The sequence below is a fragment of the Prosopis cineraria genome, unplaced genomic scaffold (genome assembly GCF_029017545.1).
Source record: "Prosopis cineraria cultivar Desert tree isolate PC_DT_omini unplaced genomic scaffold, ASM2901754v1 PC2, whole genome shotgun sequence".
NCBI classification, from domain to species: Eukaryota; Viridiplantae; Streptophyta; class Magnoliopsida; order Fabales; family Fabaceae; genus Prosopis; species Prosopis cineraria.
Genome location: NW_026555333.1, coordinates 16,555,356 through 16,579,787, shown reverse-complemented (window position 1 = coordinate 16,579,787; position 24,432 = coordinate 16,555,356). Strand labels below are relative to the sequence as shown.

The following is a 24,432-nucleotide window of genomic DNA, read 5'->3' as shown; positions in this document are numbered from 1 at the left end:
TTCATCATCCTCAGGTTCTTTGAACAATGACGAATTCAAAACAATTTTTTAGTCTATTCTTATTGAATTTCTTTTATCATAATAATTAATTAATGCATATAATTATTAGTGGCCGGCATAAACCTGAACATACCTTAATTAGTTTCTGCATTTTGGTCATGCTTGAAGAAAACATAGTTGTTAGGGTTTTTCCTGGATATTGTGACCATGAAAAAATAAAAGTAGGTTGTTGAATCAATTTAGTCTCTCAAAAGATCCTAAAGACAAAGACTAGAATATCCATATTATGTCTGTGTAGATAATATTCTTGTTATGTGGTTAGTTAATTAGTCTATTATTTTAGAAAAAAACAACTTGAGAAATTAATGGATTATTACATATGATTTAAAGTTTAATAGTTCTCTGCTCGCAAAACTAATTTATTTTAGGGAATAAACGATTTTTTTTTATAAGGCCATATGAATTTTCTTTTCTTTTTTAGGGGTGGAGACGAATGAAATTTTTAAATGAAGGCAAAGAAATTTTCTTCAAGGGTTGTGAGTGGAGGAAATTACTCCCACTATCATACAAAAATAATGTCAGAATTCCATTCAAATTTTCAATTATACAGTATGTAATTTTAAATCAAATTCTAATTCATTTTGCAATTTCAATTTCTTTTCCATTTTCATTAAAATGCTTTTTAATTAATAAATTAAACGAGGTCTGAATTTTATTTTTGGAGAAATGCTTGGAAACTGTATTGGAAATAAAACTTGGTATATAATGAATAGGTTGAAAATACAAACAGAGAAAATGGTGAGACTCGTGTCTCAAAATCTCCATGTCACTCTCACAATCTCTCCTTGGAGGAATGCTTGGAAATTCTATTATGGAAGAAACCGTGCAAAGTCATAATATTAAAGATCAAGTCAACCCAATATTGGAATTAATAAACTGTTAAATCAATGTTTGAACTAATTTAATATAAGACCAAATCAATGTTTAAAAAATCAAAATATAAAATCCCAGATCTCTAACATTCTTAATAATTCATTTCAAGTTCAATTAATCAGAGAATTAAATTAACTTCATTATGCTCATGGAAAAAAAAAGTAATGACTACACAATCCATTATTGTTCACTTTAAAAACATTTGACAAATTGTCTTGACAACGCAATTTTAAAATTACTTTGGCACCTCTAGCTAAAACTGCAAACTCCATTGGGTAAAAATTAGCGGAGTATTTTAAAAATCTGAAAAAAGAAAACTATCTTGTGAGGTATTTTTAATTGAATCTCACCTTTCAATAAAGTAATTGTTTGTCTTCAAATAAACTTTATTTTTTATATTCATCCCTATTTAATAAGATGTTTTACCCTAAATAAATATAAAGTAATTTTTTAAATAGGGACGTTTTTGAAAAAAGAATAATGATTACACCTTAAAGGATTAAAAATGCCTTACTTTTTTTAATATCCAATCCTTTAAAAATTCTTATATTTTTTAACAGAGAGAGTATTTTTTATATTTTTCCATTATTATAATCAATAATTAATAGTAATACTGAGTTTTCTATGATTATTTAATACTTGCTCCTTTTTAGTAATGTTTTGTTGTTTGCCAAAATCACCGTGCATGATCTATGAAGTGCCAGGTTATGGGTTGGAACGGTGAATTATTTTAATTCAAATTTTAGGCCTCGTAGCCCAACTATAGTATGGGCCTAAAATGGTAGATAAAACCCAACTTACTGGGTGCAGGCCTGACCCAGCTCATGTTGGGCCTAGGCTAGCCCATCCCTACTGAATGGACTTGGGACGGATGCTAGACATCGGTGTATCACTCTCATGTTATATATAGTTCCGACAAAATATAAATTATCTTATAATTTCAAATAAACTTGAAGTCAGGTAAATAAAGGGACGGAATCTCTTATTTTTATGCATACTTGTTTAGATAAAATAATTAAATACTTAAATACTAAATATATTATATGATAGTATCGGTTACTTTATTTATATAAATAATTGATGATTCTAAATTTTAAATGGGGTAGAAAATTTTGAATGAAGAATGAAATATTGTAAAGAGAAAAATGTAAGAAAAATTAATATGAAATCTTTATAAGTTTCATCAATTTTTTAATCAGTTATAGTTTGCATCAATTTTAAATTAGGTCACTGTAGTGATGCAGTTTATTTTATTTTAATTAAGTCCTTGCAATTTGATCAATTAAATATACTAATCCTTAAATATTAAAATCACTAATGAACAATTAACTTTCTCAAAACAAAAACACTATTTTTGGCCAAAAATTAAAAAAATAAATTTTGATTCAATACGACATTTACATTATGATTATAATTTTTATGAAAATTTTATGCGCATTAAAATTATTTAGAAGACATAGCATAATTATATAAATTTTGAGTTATAAAAATTATGTCATTAATTTTCAAGTTATATAATCTATTAATAAAAATATAAAGGTTTTAATTTTGCTTTTTAAAAAAAAAACTTAAGGATTTTAACCTTCAGGTATTGATATACTCAATCAATCAAATTATAAAAACTTAATTTAAACAAAATAAATTACAACGACCTAATTTAAAATTTGTGAAAACTACAAAGACTTGTAGGTTAATTTTTCAAAAAATTATATTGTTCAAAGTTTAAAACTAAATCATTAAAAATTGACAAAATAATGTGATCTGAAAAATTGCCACGTAGATGTAAGAATAATAAGTCCACAATAATCCTTCCGTCTGATTTATTATATCAAGATATTTGATTAAATTACATCTGGCCGAAAAAAAAAAAAAAACAGAGGGCCTAAATTATACTTCCTCCGGTCCAAAATATGTATAAGCTTTTTTTTTTAAGTAATCTTGATTTAAAATATAAGTAATCTATTATTTGTTTTACCCCTTATATTTATTAATTTAGATCCATAAATTTTTTATATTCTTCTTATTCATTATAAATTAAAACTAAAGATTAAAAAAATAATATCTTTTTTTATGTGAATAAGAATTTTATTAGTATGTAAATTGTTACTAAAAGACACCTACATTTTGGACGAGAAGGAGTATGTGATATTTCTATAAGTATCATTTAACTTCACTAGCACCATTGGCCCTGCCCTGAAGACACTTCTCTGAAAACGAGAGGGTTTGAACTTGTGCTATGGGCAGATCAAGCTCTATTTCTGACATTGAAGTTGAAGTTCATGTCAGAGCACGACTAGTTTGTAGTAGCAGACTAATTTTCTGCATCAACACTGTAAGAAACAACGCCTCTGCGAACCTGCAAATGCATGTGGTTTGATTTGATCTTCTTCGTTGTAGGCGACAGGGATGCATGGTCTCATGCTTTGAAGTGAACAATGTTTTATATCTAATACTATGAACTAGTCCTACCGGTTCTTTGCTTCTTTTTAAAATCATAGCCGTGAGGATGCATTAAACACAAGAGAATTTGAGTCAATGCAAAGTTTCACATTGGAAAAAAGGAAAGATAATATTTAATAATTAATATATAATAAAAGGAAGAGAAGTGATGTTGATTATATTCTTTGAGAAAATCCTAGAAGCAACTCGGAACCGCATTCAGTGCTCATCAGGCCTTTTCATTATCCTATGAAGTGATCTTGGCCTTTCATTTTTTCTCAAACGAACTTTGCCATTGGTTTTAAATTAATTTTTAAATATTTTTATATTATATTTATCAAAATGAACATATATAAAAGATTATTAAAAAATTTAATATTAGAAGTGGAATGTACAAAATATATTTAGATAGATAATTTATAAAAATTATAAAAATTTAATTTCTATCTTCCAATTATATCTATATTGTCTAAAATGTATCTGGATAATTAATTTTTAAAAATTATAAAAAATTACTATTAAATTGGGTCATCAAGGTTAAATATGTACTGGCCACTGGCTAGAATAGTGATAAAAAAATTTATTAATGATATTAATATTTTTACATATTTTTATTTTAATAAATATAAAATACAAGTAAAAAGCTTAAATTTGAACTGTCCAAATTTTATCAAGGGTGATGAGTACCATGATATTCATCCTCTAATATGAGTAAAAAATAGTTTAAATGTAATATTATAATTTTTATATATTTTATTAGGGGCTTTTGCATATATAGCTCATTTTATAGAATTAAACCTAATAAACAACCTAACATTTATTATATTTTGCATTATGGTCATTTTAATATTTACTTGAACTTTATATGACAAAACTACCCTCATTGTAAATAATATAACCTTTGTTCAAATACTTTTTTTATAAAAACCTTTTTTTAAATACTCAAAGATGGAAGAGAGCTTCATCCGACCCTCTTTTAACAAAAAAAAAAAGAAATGACAAAATTAAGCATTCCCATATCTGCAAGATTAAATGGTATTGATAAGTTTTCACTAATATAGTTTATTAGTATGGTATATCACTGATATACTATTATAAATTAGGAATGTAAAAAAAAATAATTATTTGCCCAAAATATATTAAACATAATTCATAAAATTTTTTGAACATCTTAGCTTATCACAAAAATTCAAATACCTGAACTAATAAATCTCAATTTTCATCATAATAAATGACGAGATTAAGCATCCCCCATATGTACAAGATTAAATGATATTAATAAGTTTTCACTGATATGGTTTATTAGTTATATATAATTGTACATCATTGATATACTATCATGGATTAGAAATATGAAAAAAAAAGAACATAATCATTTTTCAAAACAGATTAAACACAAGCTGTAAAAAATTCTGAACATCTTAGCTTATCATAAAGAATCAAATACCCCTCTATAATGAAAGTTCTACATTTTTATTCATCTTTGTGCAAGGAAGTCTAACAAGGAGACTCATTTGTAGGGGTACAAACTTGAACTACTCTTATTGAAACGTCTCTTGCAGAAGAGTGCATTTGTTAGATAACAATACAGCAATATGTGAATATCACCTTGATTCTTCTATCTACCAAGAAAGGTGAGGAATTATGATGAAAGGGAGAGAGATATGATGGACATGCATGCAAAATTTGATTCAATTAATTAAATGTTAAAATGATTTAGTTAGCTATATGAGATATATTTATAGACCAGTTTATGTTAAAATGTTTTAATAATATATTTGTTCTTTAAATAAACAAAAAAATACCTCTATTTGATTTTGTGAATGGGCTACATTTTAAAATATTCAAAAACCTCATCCATAATTTATAAAAATTATATTTTTTATGGTCATTGAACTAATTTACTCCTTTTATTTTGATAAATATAATATAAATATATTAACAAAACAATTTAAAATCAATGAGGGAGATCATTTGAAAAAGCAATGAAATGTTAAAGATCACCTCACAAGGAAACTCTTCAATACCAAATACGGTTCCAAAACAACCCTGATAAGTCATTTGATTGCCATGACTCATCTTCAAAGGAATTGGGAAGCTAATAGAGTTCATAAAGCTAGGTTTGGACCTCACAAACTATAAGATATCCTGAAATCTCCCCTCTCATTTGATGAGCTTGACTTTAATATCCTAGTTACTTGACTTACTCTCCATGTTTTATAATATACATTCTCTAATGCTTATTATAAAGCATCTCTAACTACTTTACTAAAATAAAGAAGAGATGATTTAGTCATTAATTTTATTTGAAAATATAATAAACTCCCAACCTTAACCGTATTTAAATAAAAAAAATTTAAATTTGTATTACATTATCTTTCATAGTTAATGAATTCAAATAATGAATGGGAAGTGAAAGGACATGGATGGTGCTTGGATCACTACTACAAAAATAATTTTTTATAGCGGTTAAAAATGACTTTTTACAGCGGTTAAATAGGTGGTGTTGTTACAGGGGATGTAGAAAGTCTAACTTTCTATATCGGTTATATGACCGCTGTAAAAAATACATATTCTACATTGGCTAACCATAATCGATGTAGAAAATAGTTCAACGATTAAAAAATTAAAAACTGGAGCACTTTCTATACCCCAACCGCTGTAGAAAATTTGCTATTTTACACTGGATTTTACATTAACCGATGTAGAATATTAATTTCTACACCGATTATGGTAATAACCGCTGTAAAAAAGTGTATTTTGTTTTTAAAATAAACATTCATATTTTTAAATTTACCCTAATATGTACACAAAAATTACCACAGCCAAATCAGACAGCTCAATTTATTTACAATTTTCAATATAAAATTAAATTAATAACCATCCAAAATTCAAAGTTATCTATAAACTATCTAAAAACTATATATTGAGCTATCCAAAATATTATGTCAATAAATATTCTCAAAAGTTGTCTACAACTAACAAACTTCTTAAATTGTATGAAATTTTCTACAAAACTCACAAATTCTCCCCAAAATAAGTTGTCCAACGTATGCGAATGTCTTCAATTTCAACTTTGGGGAATGGATCCGAATTATCAAACATCTAAAATATAATTGGTAAAAGAAACTTATTATGTACTCTCAAATAACATAATAAAAAAAAACTCTTAAAAATATATTTACTTCTTTTGCAAATTCAGTCATACCCAATGTGATAATGTTGAGCATATATCTTATGACATATAGGCCGCACAAATTCATCTTCACTGATTGTCTACAGCTCTGTATAAGAATAAATCATAAGAAATCAATAAAAAAAATCTTAATAATTGAACATATTCATAAAGTATAGCATTATCTTTGGCTCGATCCATGTAGGATCCTTGAGCTCATGTCCGTGCTTTTGCAAGACCACATTTTGATATATTTTTATTGCTCTATGTTCAAGATCATCAAGTTAGTAACTACAATATTTAGTGTAAATTATATTAAATATTTTTGCACAAATATACTTATGAGTTTATCATTTTCTTCATTTCCTTCCCAAGTTTGTAATAGAGGGAACATAAAAAGACAATAGCGTTGCTCTTTATTGAAAGAACAAACAACTGCCAATGGTCCCGCAAAATATGACGAGTTAAAGTAAATCTACATCGAAAAAACTATTAATTATAAATTGATCCTTACGAGTGCACATATGAAGCCATGAAAACATCTTTCTTGACTTCACATATTCTTTGTTGGAGATACTGGACCCTTAACTCCGGAGTATTCCCTTTTTCTGTCATGTGATGTGGGCAAAGGAATCCAAACTTATCACCTTTGCCTGATGTGATGCATAAATGATGAAGGTACCTACAGTAATGTAATTGTGTTAGATCACTAGACTTGATAACTAAGTTAATTTCATTAAAGAAACATAAACTTACATCATAAATAGTTCAATGTGTGGTGTGGTAAGCTGACTATCTGACAAAAGTTTAAGAAAATCTTCCCGTTCAATTGTCACTATCATATATAAATCTTTGAATTTGAATCCGGATCCATTTCTAAATCTTTGAATTTGAATTATGGATCATACGCCATTAAGATCATTTGTTGGTGTGAATTTAATGAGGGTTCTGGAAGTCTCGAGAGATTTGGCAAGAAAAGCTATTATACATAATAAAAAAGAAAAAAATAGTTAGTAAGAAAACATTTTAGGAAAGCTGCAACATAATAAAATTACATACCACAGGTTGAACCATATTCACAAGTCTCTTAGGCCATAGGATAAAATTGCCAACAGCTTCAGCTACAATTTTCACCTCATCAGTAGGGAATGGAACTAACACGTTTAGCACTTTTGGATCTTCAACTACCACTCTTTCTTGATAATCTTGAATTGCTTATGGTAGATGGTTGACCCCAAGTTGTAAACACTACCAAGAGCAACCAAGCGTCTATCAGGATCTTCTAAAAACATCTCGCATGGTTCACCAATGTTGTTACCAGAAGGATCCTCTGACACACGCTTAAGAACATTACTCCCTTTTGTGTTATGAAATCCAGGAGATGTATGAACTGGTTCAGTAGGCGTCTCCTGTCGTGAGCTCATCATGCTCATCATCTCCTCCTTCATTTGCTCCTTCATTTGTAAAAGCTGGGCCTCGAATGAAGCTTCAAACTCTTCTTTAGTTTGCTGTCTCACAATGGATATCACTGTTTCAAGTTCTTCTCTATAATCATTACACCTCCTGAATTGGGGCATAAAGGTGCTCCAAAGTAGTCTCTTATGCTTATACCATGTCCAACACTCCTCACACGACCCGGATGCTCTGGTTTTCCTATTGCAACCGTCAAGATATCATTTTTGCCCTCTGAAATGAAACTTCCTTAGGCTTGTTGCTCCTTAAGAGCATCCTGTAACATAAAAATAACAATCTTAATTAATATTATATATAATTCTATAGAAATTTAAAGGGACAAGAAATAATAATATTACTTACAATCCTCTCAACAATCTCACACGCCGTCTCACTTATATAGCCTTTTTTGCCTCCTTTTTTGTATTGGTGTCCATATCTCCATTTCTCCTCTCGGGAGACGGGGGATAGTGGAGAAAGGAGTATGGAAGGATCGGACTTAGCTTTTTCTTCTCTCTTCTTCTGTTTCTCCACCATCAATATATTATCAGCCTTAGCATAACCCCCACGAGACAACGTGTGGGGGCATTGATTTTGTCGAGCAATTTCCTGCCCTCTAGCTCATTTTTCCTGTTAAAAAAATTAATTTTAAATTTTATAGTTGAAGTAAAACTAAACAAAACTTAAATTAATTAGAAATGAATAGACTAAAGCTTTTTCAGAAGTTCAAATCTTGACAAATTCTTGCCAAGTATCTTCATCAAGGAACTGGCATGTGTTGAGATGATTAGGAGGAGCCTGACCTTCTGGCACCTCAATATGGATATATCTCCTAGCAAGATCAGTCTTGAAATTTCTCCAGCGCGTTCCACAGTAGGAAATCAACCTGTGTCGGCAATCTTAATTAGAAGGAACATTGTACGTGAGCTACAATTAAAACACAAGATGATAATTAGTAATTTAATAATGGTATATAACTACATGCATAAATTAATTACATTCCTGAATGCTTTCCCATATCTAGTCCTTCACACGTTTTGGCACATCAAACCTGTCCTCAAATACAATAGGGGGCTTGGTACGAGATAGGAGGCCAAGAAAACTAACAAACTTGGCCTTGTGTTCCCCTATCGAATTCTATCTCCGATCAAATTGGATTGGTAACCTATGCCCAGCACTCCTACTTAATGTCAAATCTCTCAATCATGTGCCACATCTACCTCTCCTCACAGACTGGCTCTCACTAGGGGTACCCTGACTTGAGTCATCACCAAGTGGCTAGCCAATAATGGGCTGGCTCTGAGTGTCATATAGATTAAATTAATTAGAAAAATAAACAAATATAAGATAGTTAGAAAACATAATATAAATTTAATTGAACTTAGGAAACATACTTTAATTTAAAAACTAAATTCATATAGAGATATTCTCCTATATCCCTTCATGGTGATCATTTCTTATAGCATGTTCGTCATCCACTTCATCTACTACATTCAAAATTGGTAGCCCTGATGAGAAAGTAGGGGTTTTAGAAATATCAAAGCTTGATTCTTGATTATCATCATTATCAATCACCCTTTTTCCTTTCAATGCTATTGACCAATTTTATTTTCTGGATCTGTCACATAGAAAACTTGTTTAGCTTGGTCTGCCATGATAAATGGCTCATCCCCATAAGTTAGTTTCTTAAGATCAACCATTGTAAATCCTAACTTATCATCATAAATACTGTTGATGTCAACCCATTTGCATTTGAAAACAAGAATTCTAAATTTTGTATAATCAACCTCTCAAATCTCTTCAATAACCCCAAAATAAGTCCTTGCTGCTAGTTTAGGTTTCTTATCTTTTGAGCTAAAAAAGTGAACGGCTTCAGCCACTATCATAACCCCACTATTTTGTACTGTACTCTTTTCATCCAAGGACTTTGTGTAGAAAGAATACCCATTAATATCATACACACTCCAACATATAACATTAAAGTTAGGACCTCCTGCCAACCATTTAATTGTATCAGAAACGCTACTTTCATTCAAAACTTTTTGCTTGAACCAATCTATAAAAGTCTTATTATGCTCTTTCAATAACCTTTGTTCAGTCATTCTCATTCGATAATTTTCTGCCTTTAGAAGTTCTTTGTGAGAAGAAATGTATTCTTTAACTTTATCAATATTATTCAAGATATATAAATGTACTTCTTGTAATTCATCATGACTCATGCTCTTTACTGATACTCCACGTGTGCCTTGACCTAATTGCCTCTTCTCACAATGAGATTTAGGAAGTCCAATTGATTCTGTACTTGACAAGTAATTAGAACAAAATTCCATGGCTTCTTCGGTAACATATTTTTCAACTATCGATACTTCAGGTCGATATAGATTCTTGACATACCCTTTTAGTATTTTCATATATCTCTCAACTGGGCACATCCATTATAAATAAACAGGGCCACACAATTTTACCTCCCTTACTAGATGCACGATTAGGTGAACCATAATATTAAAAAAAGTAAGAAGAAAGTACATCTCAAGTTAGCACAAAATAATACAAGCTTCTTGTTCTAACTCTTCTAGTTTACAGGGATCTATAACTTTACTACATAAAGCATTGAAAAAGAAACAGAGTCTAGTTATTGTAAGTCTTAAATCTTCTTTTAATATACCTCGAATAGCCAAAGGTAATAGTTGTTGCATCAAGACATGACAATCATGAGACTTTAAGCCTTCCAATTTCAACTCTTTCACAGACATAAGCTTTCCAATATTTGAAGAATACCTCGAAGGAACTTTAATTCCATGTAAACACTCACAAAAATTTATTTTATCAGACTTGTGCAATGTATGAGAGGCTGAGGGACAATAAGTTCGCTTACCTTCTGGTCTCGAGTGTAAATCCTCTCGTATTCCCATTTCTTTCAAATCCAATCTTGCGTTCACACTGTCCTTGGTCTTTCCTAGTATGTTCAGAAGCATTCCAATAATACTATCACACACATTTTTCTTCATGTGCATAACATCAATACAGTGCCTCACTTCAAGATTGTGCCAATATGGAAGGTCAAAAAAGATAGACCTTTTTTTTCCATATGTTTTTTGCACCAATATTCTTTTTAGTCTTACCGAAGATAATATTGATATCTTTCACCCGTTCAAACACTTGATCCCTAGTCAAAGCATTCGGAGCATGATTGTGCTTTTAGTGACTATGAAAAACTTTTTTCAATTTATGATAAGGGTGATCTCGTCGAAGAAACCTCCGATGGTCAAGGTAGACTGTCTTCCTTCCATGTTGAAGTTGATGATAGTTTGTGCTTTCTTCACAAATTAGACAAGCTTTATGACCTTTCATACTATAGCCAGACAAATTCTCATATGCAGGAAAATCATTTATAGTACAAAAGATCATAGCATGTAACTTACAATTTTCCTTTTGATTTGCATCAAACACTTCCACACCTACCTCCCACAACATTTTTAAATCTTCAATTAAAGGTCTTAGGTAAATATCAATATCATTTTCAGGTTGTTTTGGTCTTGAAATCAACATGGATAGCATCATGTACTTCCATTTCATACATAGCCGAGGTGATAGGTTGTAAATCACCAAAAGAATAAGCCATGAACTATGTATACTATTGAGACTACCATAAGGATTCATTCCATCAGTAAAAAGTCCAGGCCTCAGGTTTCTTGGCTCATTACCAAATTCAGGAAATAATTGATCAATTTTCTTCCACTGAGGAGAATCGGCTGGATATCGAAGTTTTTCATTAGATATCCTCTTATTTGCATGCCACATTAAGTTCTTCGTATCATTAGTATTTGCAAATAAGTGCTTGAACCTTGGTATAATTGGAAGATACCATAAGACATTTACAGGAGCCCCCTTCTCTTTGTACCGTGGTGCCTCACATTTCAGACACTTCTCCTCCCCTTCAAGCTCTTTTCTGTACAACACACAATCATTAGGGCATGCATGTATTTTTTTATACTTCATATCTATTGGACATAAGATCTTCTTGGCATTATAATAATGATTTGATAGTATATTGCCTTTTGGCAACATTATTTGAAGTAACTCTAGCAACCAAGTGAAACTTTAGTCACTCTACCCAACTCTTGCCTTTAAGATAACCAGTTCTAACACCCCAGATAACAAACTAAAATCAGTGCACCCTAGGTATAGAGGCTTTTTTACGTCAGTGCACAAGTTATCATACACATGTGCTCGTTCAAAAGCTTCTTCCCCCATATTATGGATCATGTCCTCTAACCGATCTTTATTCATATCCATTTCATCATCTAGATTATCAATGAAGTCAATAATTTGGGGTGGGTAAGATAAATAAGCCGATAGAACAATATATCAAACACCATTCAATTTATATGGACCAAATATTATTACACTTGGTTACATTATTTCGTATCACTTTTGGTGCTCCAATTTGTTCTCGCACTCCACAACTATCATTGCAAAATATTGTAATGCACGGATAATCAAGCAATTATGTTATATTATTTAATATTTGGTCATTCAAGTTATTTATCATTTTTATTTCCCACAATAAATATTCACTTTTATGGGCACATTATCATAATTTTCCTTAACTTCAACGTGAATCTTATTGATATGGCTGTTCATTTTTTGTTTAAATTACCTAAAAATTGTTATTACGTCTATGCTAGAACGCTACATGTACATCCATAGATTTTTAATAAATCCTGATTTATGATTTTTCAGGGAATATGTTAATGGTTTTTCATTTTTTTTCCTTCCCTCTCTTCCCCTGCCACAATGGAATTACAGGAACTTAATGGCCATGAATTGAGGAATGAAGAATTCAACTCTTTGGCATCTATTGAAAGGATTGATCTTCAGAATCGTGGGATTGAAGGACAATTTCCAACTTTTCAATACCTTCGAGAATTAACCTTGGAAGAATGTGCAAGATTGAAATTTGTTTTCTCTCCTCAGCTCTGTCAAAGTCTTCCAATGTTAGTTAAGGCAGCCATATCTGATTGCGCGGAATTGGAGGCAATTTTTTCAGGCAATGAAGAGACTGAGAAGGGTCTATATACAACTGAAGCCTATCTGCCAAAATTAGAAAGTTTGAGAATCTCTAATTGCAACAAGCTGAAATTTATTTTGTCTTTCATGATTAATGCTGCTACCTTAATGCTTCCACAACTAAGAACTCTATCGATATTAAAGTCTTCTCAGCTAGAAGAAATTTTCAGGTGTTCTAATATTGAAGATCATGATATTGATAGTGAAATGAAGATTATGTTTCCAAACTTGAAAAATGTAGCACTTCTATGGCTTCCAAGACTTGTTAATATCTGCCAAGTGTTTAAGTTGCAGACAAGGGAATTTTGCAGAGTTGACGTTTATGATTGCCCAAAATTTATGCCAATTCTAGGGGCAACTATGATGTGGACTAAAGATGTAAGCAGTACTCTACACTCATGGTTCTCCCCATGCTTTCTTTTCCATACTGAACATCTTGTTTTAACATGATTCTAATTTGATAAATATACACAAAATAATTACCAAGACATCTTATATTCCTGTATTAAAATTTAAGCAGTCAACTAACCAAGTTAAACAATTGCATCTTTTATTCTCTTCACTTTTATCATTAATAGTCAATTAATGTAGTGAAACAGAAGCATTTGATAGAACAAAATAGGTATAGATGTTAAATGGATACAATATATGAATTCTCATCCAATGTGTTAAGATATTAGTTAAGTTGATCTCTTTTTCTTTTACTTATCTTTTCAAGGAACTTAGGATGCTTTCCTACCTCTTTTAACCTCTTTGTTATATATATAGGGACGACTTGTAAGGATGTATAAATTGAAATGCAGCCAATTAAATAATAATGAAGCCCTCAATCTTCCACTTTCAGTTCTAAATGTTGGAGAAGTTGATATTCAAAGTCCTAAAGTTGATCATGAGTTTGAAGTTATAGGTGATGATGACGAAGAAGAAACCAAGGACTTGAAATTGTTATTGGAACAAGAAATGCTTGGAGGTCTTGCTCCCACACAAGTTTTGAGCTTCCAATATCTGCATTCCTTAACAATGATTGGATGAAAAAAGTTGAAGTTTTTATTTTCAGTAAGCACCAGTCCATAACGCCTTCCCAAGTTAAGTTCCCTAACCTTATCTAATTGGGAGGAATTGGAGGTGATATTTGAACATAGTAGTAAAGATAAAGCCAACGTCAGTGAGAAAATTTTGCTTTCAAGCTTGAGGAACATACGGCTTGAAAATTTGCCTAATTTGGATAATCTTTGTCGAGGAATCCAGATTCAAGTTCAACTGAGTGACATCACCATAAGAAACTGCCCTAAATTTCTTGATTCAAGTTTGGGACTAGTTCTTCAACAGATGGGAACAGTATTGGTAAGAATGAATATTCTATATCATGTTAGTTAGAGTAGTTTTCAAATTGAGACAGAATAATGTGTCTATTAGAATCATATATATTATATTGCTAGATGCAGCCCTAGAGATAAATTAAATGGGGAACTTACAGAAGTTTCAAATAGATGCAAGGAGGACACAAAAAACAAAGACTGTATATACTTGATGAATCTACATAACTATATTTTCTTTCTTTTTTTAGTTTTAAATTTGATTGATGTGAATACTTTTTTCCTTTTCTAAATTGAAGTTGCTGTCTCCACATGCTTCTACAGAAAGATCAGATTTGCAAACTACAGCAGATGTAGAAGAACGATTATCTATGCATGATGAAAAAGGGATAATCTTGACGTCAAGAGTAGAATGTTTGAGGTTGTGGGATTTGGCCAACCTCGTGTGTGTATGGGAGGGTCCCAGTTTCATTAGTTTCCAAAATCTCTTTTGGCTAAGTGTGATTACATGCAAGAAATTAAAGTGTATCTTCCCCAGAACTATCATGAGAGGCCTACCATGTTTGAAGATTTTGGATATTGCAAATTGCAAAGAGTTGGAAGAAATAATAATGTCATCAGAAAGAGAGGAAGAGCCTCTCTTTCCAAATGCATCCTCTTCTTCCTTGATCTGCTTCCCACAACTTGAATGGCTTAGAGTTGATGGATGCGGAAAGTTGAAATGGCTCTTCCCCTCTACTAACATCTTCCACCATTGGTTGGTGTAGAAATAAAAGAGTGCTCTCAGCTACAGGGATTTTTTAATTCTGAAATTGAAATATTTCACGAGAAAGGGTTCTCCAACAATGTAAAGTTAAAATATTTTAATGTTGTGGATTGCCCCATGTTCTCCAAAGCCACGCTCGCTGCTTTTAGGATGAGCTTGGGTTGGTATAGACCTGTGTGAGATTGTGCCTGCGTCCAGTTCTTGTAATTATGTATTAAGGAGTTGCAATCTGTAATGTGATAATTGGCTTCCAAATATTTGTATAGTTCATTTTCACATAAATTAAGGCACGTTGCATGCATTGATTGACACTTGTGTCTATTTAGATTACTACTTGCTCCCCGAGAGACCACATCATCAAGTTGATTAAATGTGGACGTAAGTCTCTGCAAGCACATTCTGGGATTACATGAACTAATGACTTTTTTAATCTATTTTCAAAGAAATGGGAAAACTCTGTTTTGTGCTTGTTCAACTGTAAGCTGAAGTCATGTGATATAATGACTTGTTTTAAGAAATGATATATCTCAGAATGAATTCTTGTCATTTTTATTTAAATACTTTGGTCTGTTGTCTACATAAATGAGCACCCGTTTCTATTTATGCCATTACCATGTGCCGGCCCCAAATAGCAAATGTAGTTGAAGAAGAATTGGCAGATGATGAAGAATTCTAGGAACCTCCATATCCCCTAAAACTTGTCCCGTTTTTCGAGTACTTTTCTATTTCCAAATTATGCCTTTGAGGCATTTTAATTCATTTGTAACTAGTTCTCGGGATTAGTCATTTAATATTTATTTACTTAAGAGATGACAAAGGACGAAAAAATATATAAAAAGTAATATGGTCAAATGAAAATTAGATATCCATTTGTTCTCCCATAATTAATGTTCTAACATTTCATTTACGTTTCAAAAGCCTCCCTCAAATGAGCGGCCAAATCTATTTCCTATTACTTTTTCAAAGTACTTTTCAAAAAACATTTTGCAAAATTACAAGCCTTAAAGATCTAGCCTTAACAAATGAAGGCTCATGTCAATAGTTAGTTGTCTTAATGACAACGTTGCCTCTCTTCTCTTTTTACCCACCAAAAAATGCTACCTTCTCTTTTTAAAAGAGGTCATAAATTTGAATACAGCATTGATATATTAGTGTATGTATGTGAGTTGGTGTCTTTCTCTTTCTTATAGAAAAAGTTAGGTTAAAAGTAAAGTTAAAAAATTATATCAAAAGGCCCATAATTTCATATGACATGTATGGTCAATTTTGCACCAATTGAAAAAGAGATCAGTAAAAGAGAGAGACCTACTCTCCTTTTATTTGAAATAGATTACATAATCTAAATCAATTCTTATATTATTTATAGCCCATTCATCTGCATTAGGCATTTAGGCTAGACAAATTGTGCAACAGACAAACAAATAAAAACGAAAAAGAAAATTGGTCTTAGCCTAAAACGACCCAATCATAGCCGATCAACATATCCATGATTGGGCTCTTTTTGGTTATAGTCAGGTTTCAATCTTAGTGGCATTGCTCATAAAAAAGATATCGATCACCAAGCCACTAAGCCTAATAAATATACTCTCTCCACTTCTTATTATAAAACATATTTTAAAAGATATTGATAGTTTTTACTACAAGACATTTGATAGTTGATGGGTTATTAATTATATTTTTTTAATATTATTACTATTTAAATTCATTAACTATCATAGTGAATGTATTGTAAATTTAATTTTTTTCATTTAAATATAGATAAAATTGAAATTTTATTTTTTAAAATAAAGTTAATAACTTAATCCCTTATCTTTGATTCCAATGACTGGTGTCTTATTATTAGAATTGGAACGAGTATATTGTGAAAAAAATTATATATGTAATAAATTTAGATTTAAAATTATTTGATGGTTACAATATAAAGTGGACCCATTAAACTCTTAACTCAACTTGTTATTTTAAAAAAAAAATAAAAACTTGATATTTTTTAACTTTACTTGTTAATTTGTCAAGGTCAAGATCAGTTGAAAATTGAGAAATTAAAGATACAAGGATTTGATAATTAAGTTCTCTTTTGTAAATTGGAAATTAAATATTAATAAAATAATATGTTTACATAGGTTTCTTGTGAAATTTCAAATCTATCAATTTGCAATTCACCTTCGTAGATTAATAAGTAAAAAGATATTAAAATGACAATATTTTTGTATTAGCCTTATATATTGTTATGAGTTTGTATTTTCCTTTTGTTAATGTAATTTTGTATCAATGAATTGTTATTTGTGATTTTTAGAGTACAATATTTATAACGCTCATTATCACATAAATAATATGCATTGCATGCAAATAAACTCTAAACTACATGGAAGAAAATCTTTTAAAGTTGAGATTTCTCAGTGAAGTATTTTTTTTTAATTTTGAAAAATGGTTTTTAAAAACAAAAATAGGAACAAAATCAAATAAATCCTGATATTCTCAAACTTACTAGTGGTTATCAGTACTGGGCTACAAAATCAAATATGAATCTATATTGCGTTTGGCAAGGACAATTACATTGAGATATTATCAAAATGAAAAGATGTATTTTTTTAATATGTCCTAATAAATTAATTTTATGGGAGGTGACGTTTATAATTCTATATATAAAAAATGTCATGTATCTCTAATTTCTAAAAAAACACCTTTGGAAAAATTGATTACCTTTATCTTTGAGTGTACAAAAACTTAAGTTAAATTAATACTTTACAAAAATTATTGTTGTCTTAGCTTAAGTCGAGAGAGTGCATACCATATTCAAGGTTTTTCATTATATCTTAAAAAAAATCGTCATCAATCTAACGTGCACTCAAAGATTAAAATAGGCAAGGGCGAATATTAAATTGATTTTGAAAATGATACCCAAATTTTGATGCCACTTTTAAAAATGTATATCTTTGATTTACAATATAAGACATCAATAAGTGCTCCAATAGACCATTTTTTAAAAAATAAATAATGAATAAAGTAGGTGTATATATAGTTGGAAAAAATTATAAGAGCTATCCAATATCCTATACTTTAAAATAATTAAATAGGTGGTTTTAAAAAATGCCTTGTATTATAGAATGGAGGGAGAATAAAAGATAATTAATATTTCAGACAAATTAATGCAAAAATAAAAAATCTGAAATATCAAATAATTGTAGCTTTAGAAAAGTTAAAATAGTGAGATTCGTCCTGTTCCCAAACGTGAAAAAAATTAATAACAATTAACTGGAATAATGCATGATGATTTCTTTAACTTTTTGAATTTTGGCTTCATATTTTGGGGTCCATTAGAATTTGATATTTATCCAATTAATTAAATTCTTAAAATTTAAACAACAAAAAAGAGCACAATCAATCACTTCCAACTCAGATGATCATCACGGCTCAAGCTCATGAGAAGTTTGAGGCATTCTTTTTATTCTTTCTCATATTTATTCAATTAATTAAAGTCCAAGGCCTGGTTGGTTTCTGTGTTCAAAAATTAAAAAAAAATATTTGGATAAGTGTTTTGAATTTAATTGTATTAAAAAATGATCTCATTTTTATTTTTTTAAAAAAATATAAACATCTTAAAAATATTTTTATTTTATTTTTTATTTTCAAAATACATAATATTTTATTATTAAAAGGGAGAATCGCACTGCAGGCCTCAAAAGAGGCAAAAATTACACTATAGGCCTAATAGATTATATTATTGCACTACAAGTCCAAGGGTCTTTTTGCAATTTTTCTTGAGAGCGAAAGTATAATTTTGCCCTTATGTGATTTGAAAACTCAAATCATGAACATCATAATGTCAATCGATGCACAACATAATGTCCATTAATGCACAATAAAATGTTCATGCCTGTCTAATTGATCAGTAGGTTTAATAAAATGTATAAATGACACACACAATATATAATACAATGTCCACAGATGAACAATACAATGTTCATACATTCTCAAATAATTATCTATGCGTAGACACATGAACATTGTCTTGTGCATCCATGGATATCGTGTTGTGTATTCATGGATATCGTGCTATGCATGCAAATAAATATATTCAATATTGTATTGTGCATTCATAGATATCGTGTTGTGCATTCATAGATCTTGTGTTGTACATAATTTGGGTTTTCAAATTACATAAGGGTAAAATTGTACTTTTACTCCCAAGAAAATTTGGAACAAGGGCTCTTGAGCTTGCAATGTAATATCAAAATGTATTGGGTCTAAAGTGACATTTTTTATTGTTTTAGGGCCCATAGTGCGATTCTCCCTTATTAAGAATTATAGTTACCTTAATTAATGATTATCATAAACTAGTACTGTTAACTGTCAATGACTATCACAATTGGCTGATTTTTTAAATTTTAAAACTATTTTTAAATAATACAACTAAACATATTTTTTTGTTTTGTTTTGAAAAAGATATAATTTTAAAAGTTATATTGCAAAACTAATTTTTAAAAATAAAAAATAAAAACAGAAATAAAAAAGACCTTAAATTTGAAGAATCGTCGTATTGTATTGTTTTCTTGTATAGGCATTCAACGATAGCTTTTCTTTTCATTAGGAGTGATCTACTCCCACATGCGTTGGTATCACTTTTAAAAGATAATTAATTTTCCAGATAAATTAATGCAAAAATAAGAATTCTGAAATATCAAATACTTGAATGTAGAATCCCTTTAACTTTTTAAATTAGGGGTCCATAGGAATTGAAAACGGACAACATTCGCCTCGTTGGAATGCTTGATGATTCCTTTAACTTTTTCAATTTTGAATTCATATTTTTGGGGTCCATTAGAGTTGGAATTTTGTCGAATTACTTTTATTTAAATGTGTGAAAAGAACAATAGGTAACTGAAACATCATATATTTTCCCCTAATAATATCTAAGCCTGTTTGGATATCCAAAACAATCAATTATCGATTGAATCTAATGAAAATATGACATTTATCAGATAACATTTATGAATAAATAGTGCACTAGGTCCATCCAAAAATTGATGTTCTAGCTTTGAATGCTACCCATGTTATTCATTTTCTCATGATACTGTTTAAAATATATAATATGAAGCCTAAAATTTCTTTTTCTTTTTTATTTTTAAGTCAATGAGAAATATTTTTATTAACATTCGAAAACTAAAGATATTTTTTTAAGAAAATTATGAAATTCCATTTTAATTAATATGTTATTTGATTGATGATGAAGGATATATCCAACGAAGATTTGTATGCATGCATGTATTTCACATGCTTCAAGTAAAAATGAATGATAAGATTGCTTTTTCACTTTTGAATTTTGGAAATGGAAAATGGACAACACCAATCTACTGAAACATCTTATCTACTTACTGTGTCACTCCCAACTTTTAAGTTCCAATTAAGTTGATGACTCATTCTCACGTGAAATCTGGTCATCGCACACCAATTCTGTTCATCACACTCTTCAAAGTCTGCAAGTGGAAGTTGATCACAGGAATGGAGCAATACTTCTCCCGAATCACTATCTGTTTGTTTTTCCCACCATTTTTCTGTTTATTTTTCCATCCATATCCGTGATCGCTCTCAAATCTCAAAGTATGAGTAGCTTGTTAATTGCAAATAATTCCTGCTATCATTTGCAGACTACGTTTTTTTCCTTCTTTGCTTCACCTTTGAGTCCATCTGATGTTGTTTGGGGGTGGGGGGGACACTAAATGAACTTACTCTAACCTCTTAACATGGCTGGGGCAACAAAGAAAAAAACAACAAAGATACCAGACCAAGAAAGCTGCACAAGAACAATTGATCTTTCTTATTTTACTACTCATCTTGATGATTTTTAAAAATGCCACACTTGTTCAAAATCACATTTTGAAATAATCATTTGATGATGACGAATGGCTATCCTTCCAGCTTGCTATTAATTTAAAATGGCAGAGGTGGAAGTGTCAATAGATGGTAGCAGAACTTGCCGAATATTTGGTAGATCCTACTTTAAAGCAGCTGTGATATTTATTTTTTGTTAGCACAATCAATAGAAATCCTGATATCAAAAACGAGGAGCTCATACTCAAGCAAGGGAGGAGAACGTGTTCAAGAGGCCATCAACAAGACTGAGAGGATTGATGATGAGGTTAACAAGTGGAAGAATGATGTGAAGAGCCTCATAGCAAAGCTATAGAATTTGGAGGAAAAACTAAAAGCCGAAAATGGTTACTTTAGAAAGTGGTGTCCTACTTGGAGGAGATATTTCTTTGCAATGAGTTGGCCCAGATAACTCAGAGGATGGTAGAGTTAAACACAAAGGTTGATAATTTTAAGCAAATTTCTCATTCTGTTATTGTTATCACTCTTCTCAAAATTTTAAGTGCTTTTACTCTACACAAAAGGCTTTCAGTCAATTGTTTGAGGCATTGCAAGATGATGGCAACTCCATAATTGGGCTATGTATGGGTGGTTCAGGGAAAACTACCTTGGCGAATGAAGTAGGAAAGAAAGCTGAAGAATCAAACCTATTTGATCGAGTTGTAATTACAACAATGTCCCAAATTCCAAACATAAGAAAGATTCAAGGTGAAAATGCAGGCTTGTTGGGAGTCATCAAGTTGGAGGAAGAAAATGAAGTGGGAAGGGCAAGAAGAATTGCAATGAAATTACGAAATCTGAAGGAATAGATTCTAATTATATTGGATGATGTATGGGTTAAGTTAAATCTAGAGGATATAAGGAATCCCTTTGGGGGAGGCTTGAGAAATTGCAAAGTTCTTCTTACCACACATCGCCAAGAGGTATGTGCTTTGATGGATTGCCCAAAAACTATTCCATTGGGTCTACTTACAGAAGATAAAGCTTGGGCTCCATTTCAAGCTCATGCTAATGTTGATGGTGGTGCTAAACAAGACGTGGCACGGGAAGTTGCTAAAGAATTTAAAGGATTTCTTATTGCAATTGTAGCTGTTGGAACCTGCCTAAAAGAAAAAGTACTAGATGAGATGTATGTAGTATTGGACAATTTGAAGCATTCCATACCAATAGATCATGATGATGAAAGTGTGAGAGATGCCTTTGCTTGTCTCAATTTAAGTTACAATTATTTGAAATCCAAAGAAGCCAAGTCATTATTCTCGATGTGTGCTATGTTTCTTGAAGATCACAAAATTGTCATTGAAGATTTTTTGAGATATGGAATTGGGGCAGGCCTCTGCAAAGAAGTAGGCTCATTTGAAATAGCAAGGAACTATGTTACAAATTCTATAGGAATTTTTGTTGACTCCTCATTATTGATGTGTTCTCTAAATTTCAAAGGGGAAAAATGCTTGACAATGCATGACATGGTTCATGGTGTAGCATTATGGATAGCATCTAATAAGAATTGTACCGTCAAGGTGAACTGTATAAAAGAACTGAATGAATTTCTTGACGATAAAGTGGTAAAAGATTGCTATGCAATAGGTTCATCGTATCATCACAAGGAATCACTTCTATTTCCTTCTGAGTTGAATGCTACAAAACTTGGGATCTTATTGTTACGTTTAACCATGTCCTTGGATTTATCACATGCATCATTAGATTTAGAAGGTGCAAAAGGACTCAAGGTTGGGGCTATTATTAATGAAAATTATTCATGTCTCTCATTGAAGGTAAAGCCTCAATCAATGCAACAGTTGTCTAATTTTCAAACTTTGAGGTTGACATATTGGGATTTAGGTGATATCTCTTGTATGGTAAGTAATGCAAGGCTTGAAATTCTTTATTTGCGAGGTAGTAAATTTGAAAAACTTCCAATATTCACTATTAATTTAATGAGAGGATTTCAATTTTAATTCATTATATGATGAGGATACAAATCTTAATTTACTATTCAAATAGTCATTACTTTTCAAAATTCAATATTTATGAAATAAAATTAAAAAATGGAAGTGATTATTTTCTATACTATTTCAATTGCTTAATAAAAGCAATTGGTTACTGCCTTGACATTATCATTTATCTTTGTGTAGCACTTGCTGACATGAGAAAATAGGAAGAGGAGTAAATGAGTATAGATAAAATGAAGAGAGAGAGAGAGGTAAAAAAGGTAAAGGGATATGATTTTCTGTCGTCATGTTTGCTGAGCAATAGAAAACAAGGTGGAAGGAAAGGATTAATTTCACACAGACAATAATAACTTTATTTTTTGTAAAAAAATATCTATACATAATAAAACTAAATATTTTATCATATTATGTATTCAACTTCCATTATTTATTACTAATGAAATAAAAATATAATTGTAAATTATTTTATCTGATTTCAAATTTTATTTTAAAAATTATGAAATATATAATAATTTAAAATTTTCAGTGAAGATCTTTGATTAGATTTAATTTCAATCAAAGCTTCTAAAATTCTAAAATTTCACTGCATATGTGGAGAACTGAAATAAAATTAAAGAGTTGACTAAAATAATATTATTATCTCTGATGAAACTAGACGCATGAATAATTCATATAGAAAAATAAACAATTGATATATATGAAATTTGCAACTCTTATTAACAATATAACATTGTTATGAATTTACCACTCTCATTCCACCTATGTCAATTATTCATCTTCTATACATCATTTGTTTATTTTCCCAACACAAATCGCTAATGTGCCTAGCTTCACTTGTTTATATTGATAGCTTATACTAGATCAAACTACGAGTTGCCTAACTCAATTTTTTTACATGAAAGAGACTACTTCAGGTTAGGCCAAAATATTGTCATGTCTGTCCTTTGTGCGCTCTTAGTCAATAGCGATTACAATGAGAGAAAGCAAAGCATTGGACGATGTGTAACATCCTTATTTCCACCAATTAAAAACTTAATTAAATATCATGATAATAAAAATATTTAAAATAATAAAAATAATTACCATGGTATAAAGTTTTAAAGTTAATTCTCAAATTTATTTTTAAAAAGATGATCATAGAGGAAAAAAGTTCATCTATATTTTAGGGAACTACCATAGTTATAAAAATTCATCTAATAAATATATATTTAAAAATTTAGCCTTGATAGAAATGATAAAAATATTTAAAAAGGCCACCAAAGTTATAAAAATTGCCCTTACTATTTAAAACCATAAACCATACCCTACTATGGTTGAAAAAAAAGAATCTAAAAATAAACATTCCATTCGATAAAAGTTTCAGCTTACTAAAGCCTGTAAATGTCAAATCCCACCACAAATATTAAAATATTTATTTCTATAAATGTCTTGACGCTTAGAATTTATATCAAAATATTTACT

General features: G+C 30.3%; 2 protein-coding genes across 2 annotated transcripts; both read left to right on the top strand.

The window, feature by feature from the left end:
• The first annotated feature begins 12,796 nt into the window (after window positions 1-12,796).
• Window positions 12,797-14,107, top strand: LOC129302572 (uncharacterized). The gene is made up of 2 exons (XM_054941503.1): window positions 12,797-13,447; window positions 13,838-14,107. Exons 1-2 carry the CDS (start codon window positions 12,797-12,799, stop codon window positions 14,099-14,101), a joined length of 915 nt encoding a protein of 304 aa, XP_054797478.1. The 3' UTR covers window positions 14,102-14,107.
• A 58-nt stretch (window positions 14,108-14,165) lies between these two features.
• Window positions 14,166-15,462, top strand: LOC129298524 (uncharacterized). Its single transcript, XM_054936946.1, has 2 exons — window positions 14,166-14,415; window positions 14,702-15,462. Exons 1-2 carry the CDS (start codon window positions 14,399-14,401, stop codon window positions 15,150-15,152), a joined length of 468 nt encoding a protein of 155 aa, XP_054792921.1. The 5' UTR covers window positions 14,166-14,398; the 3' UTR covers window positions 15,153-15,462.
• The last annotated feature ends 8,970 nt before the right edge of the window (window positions 15,463-24,432 follow it).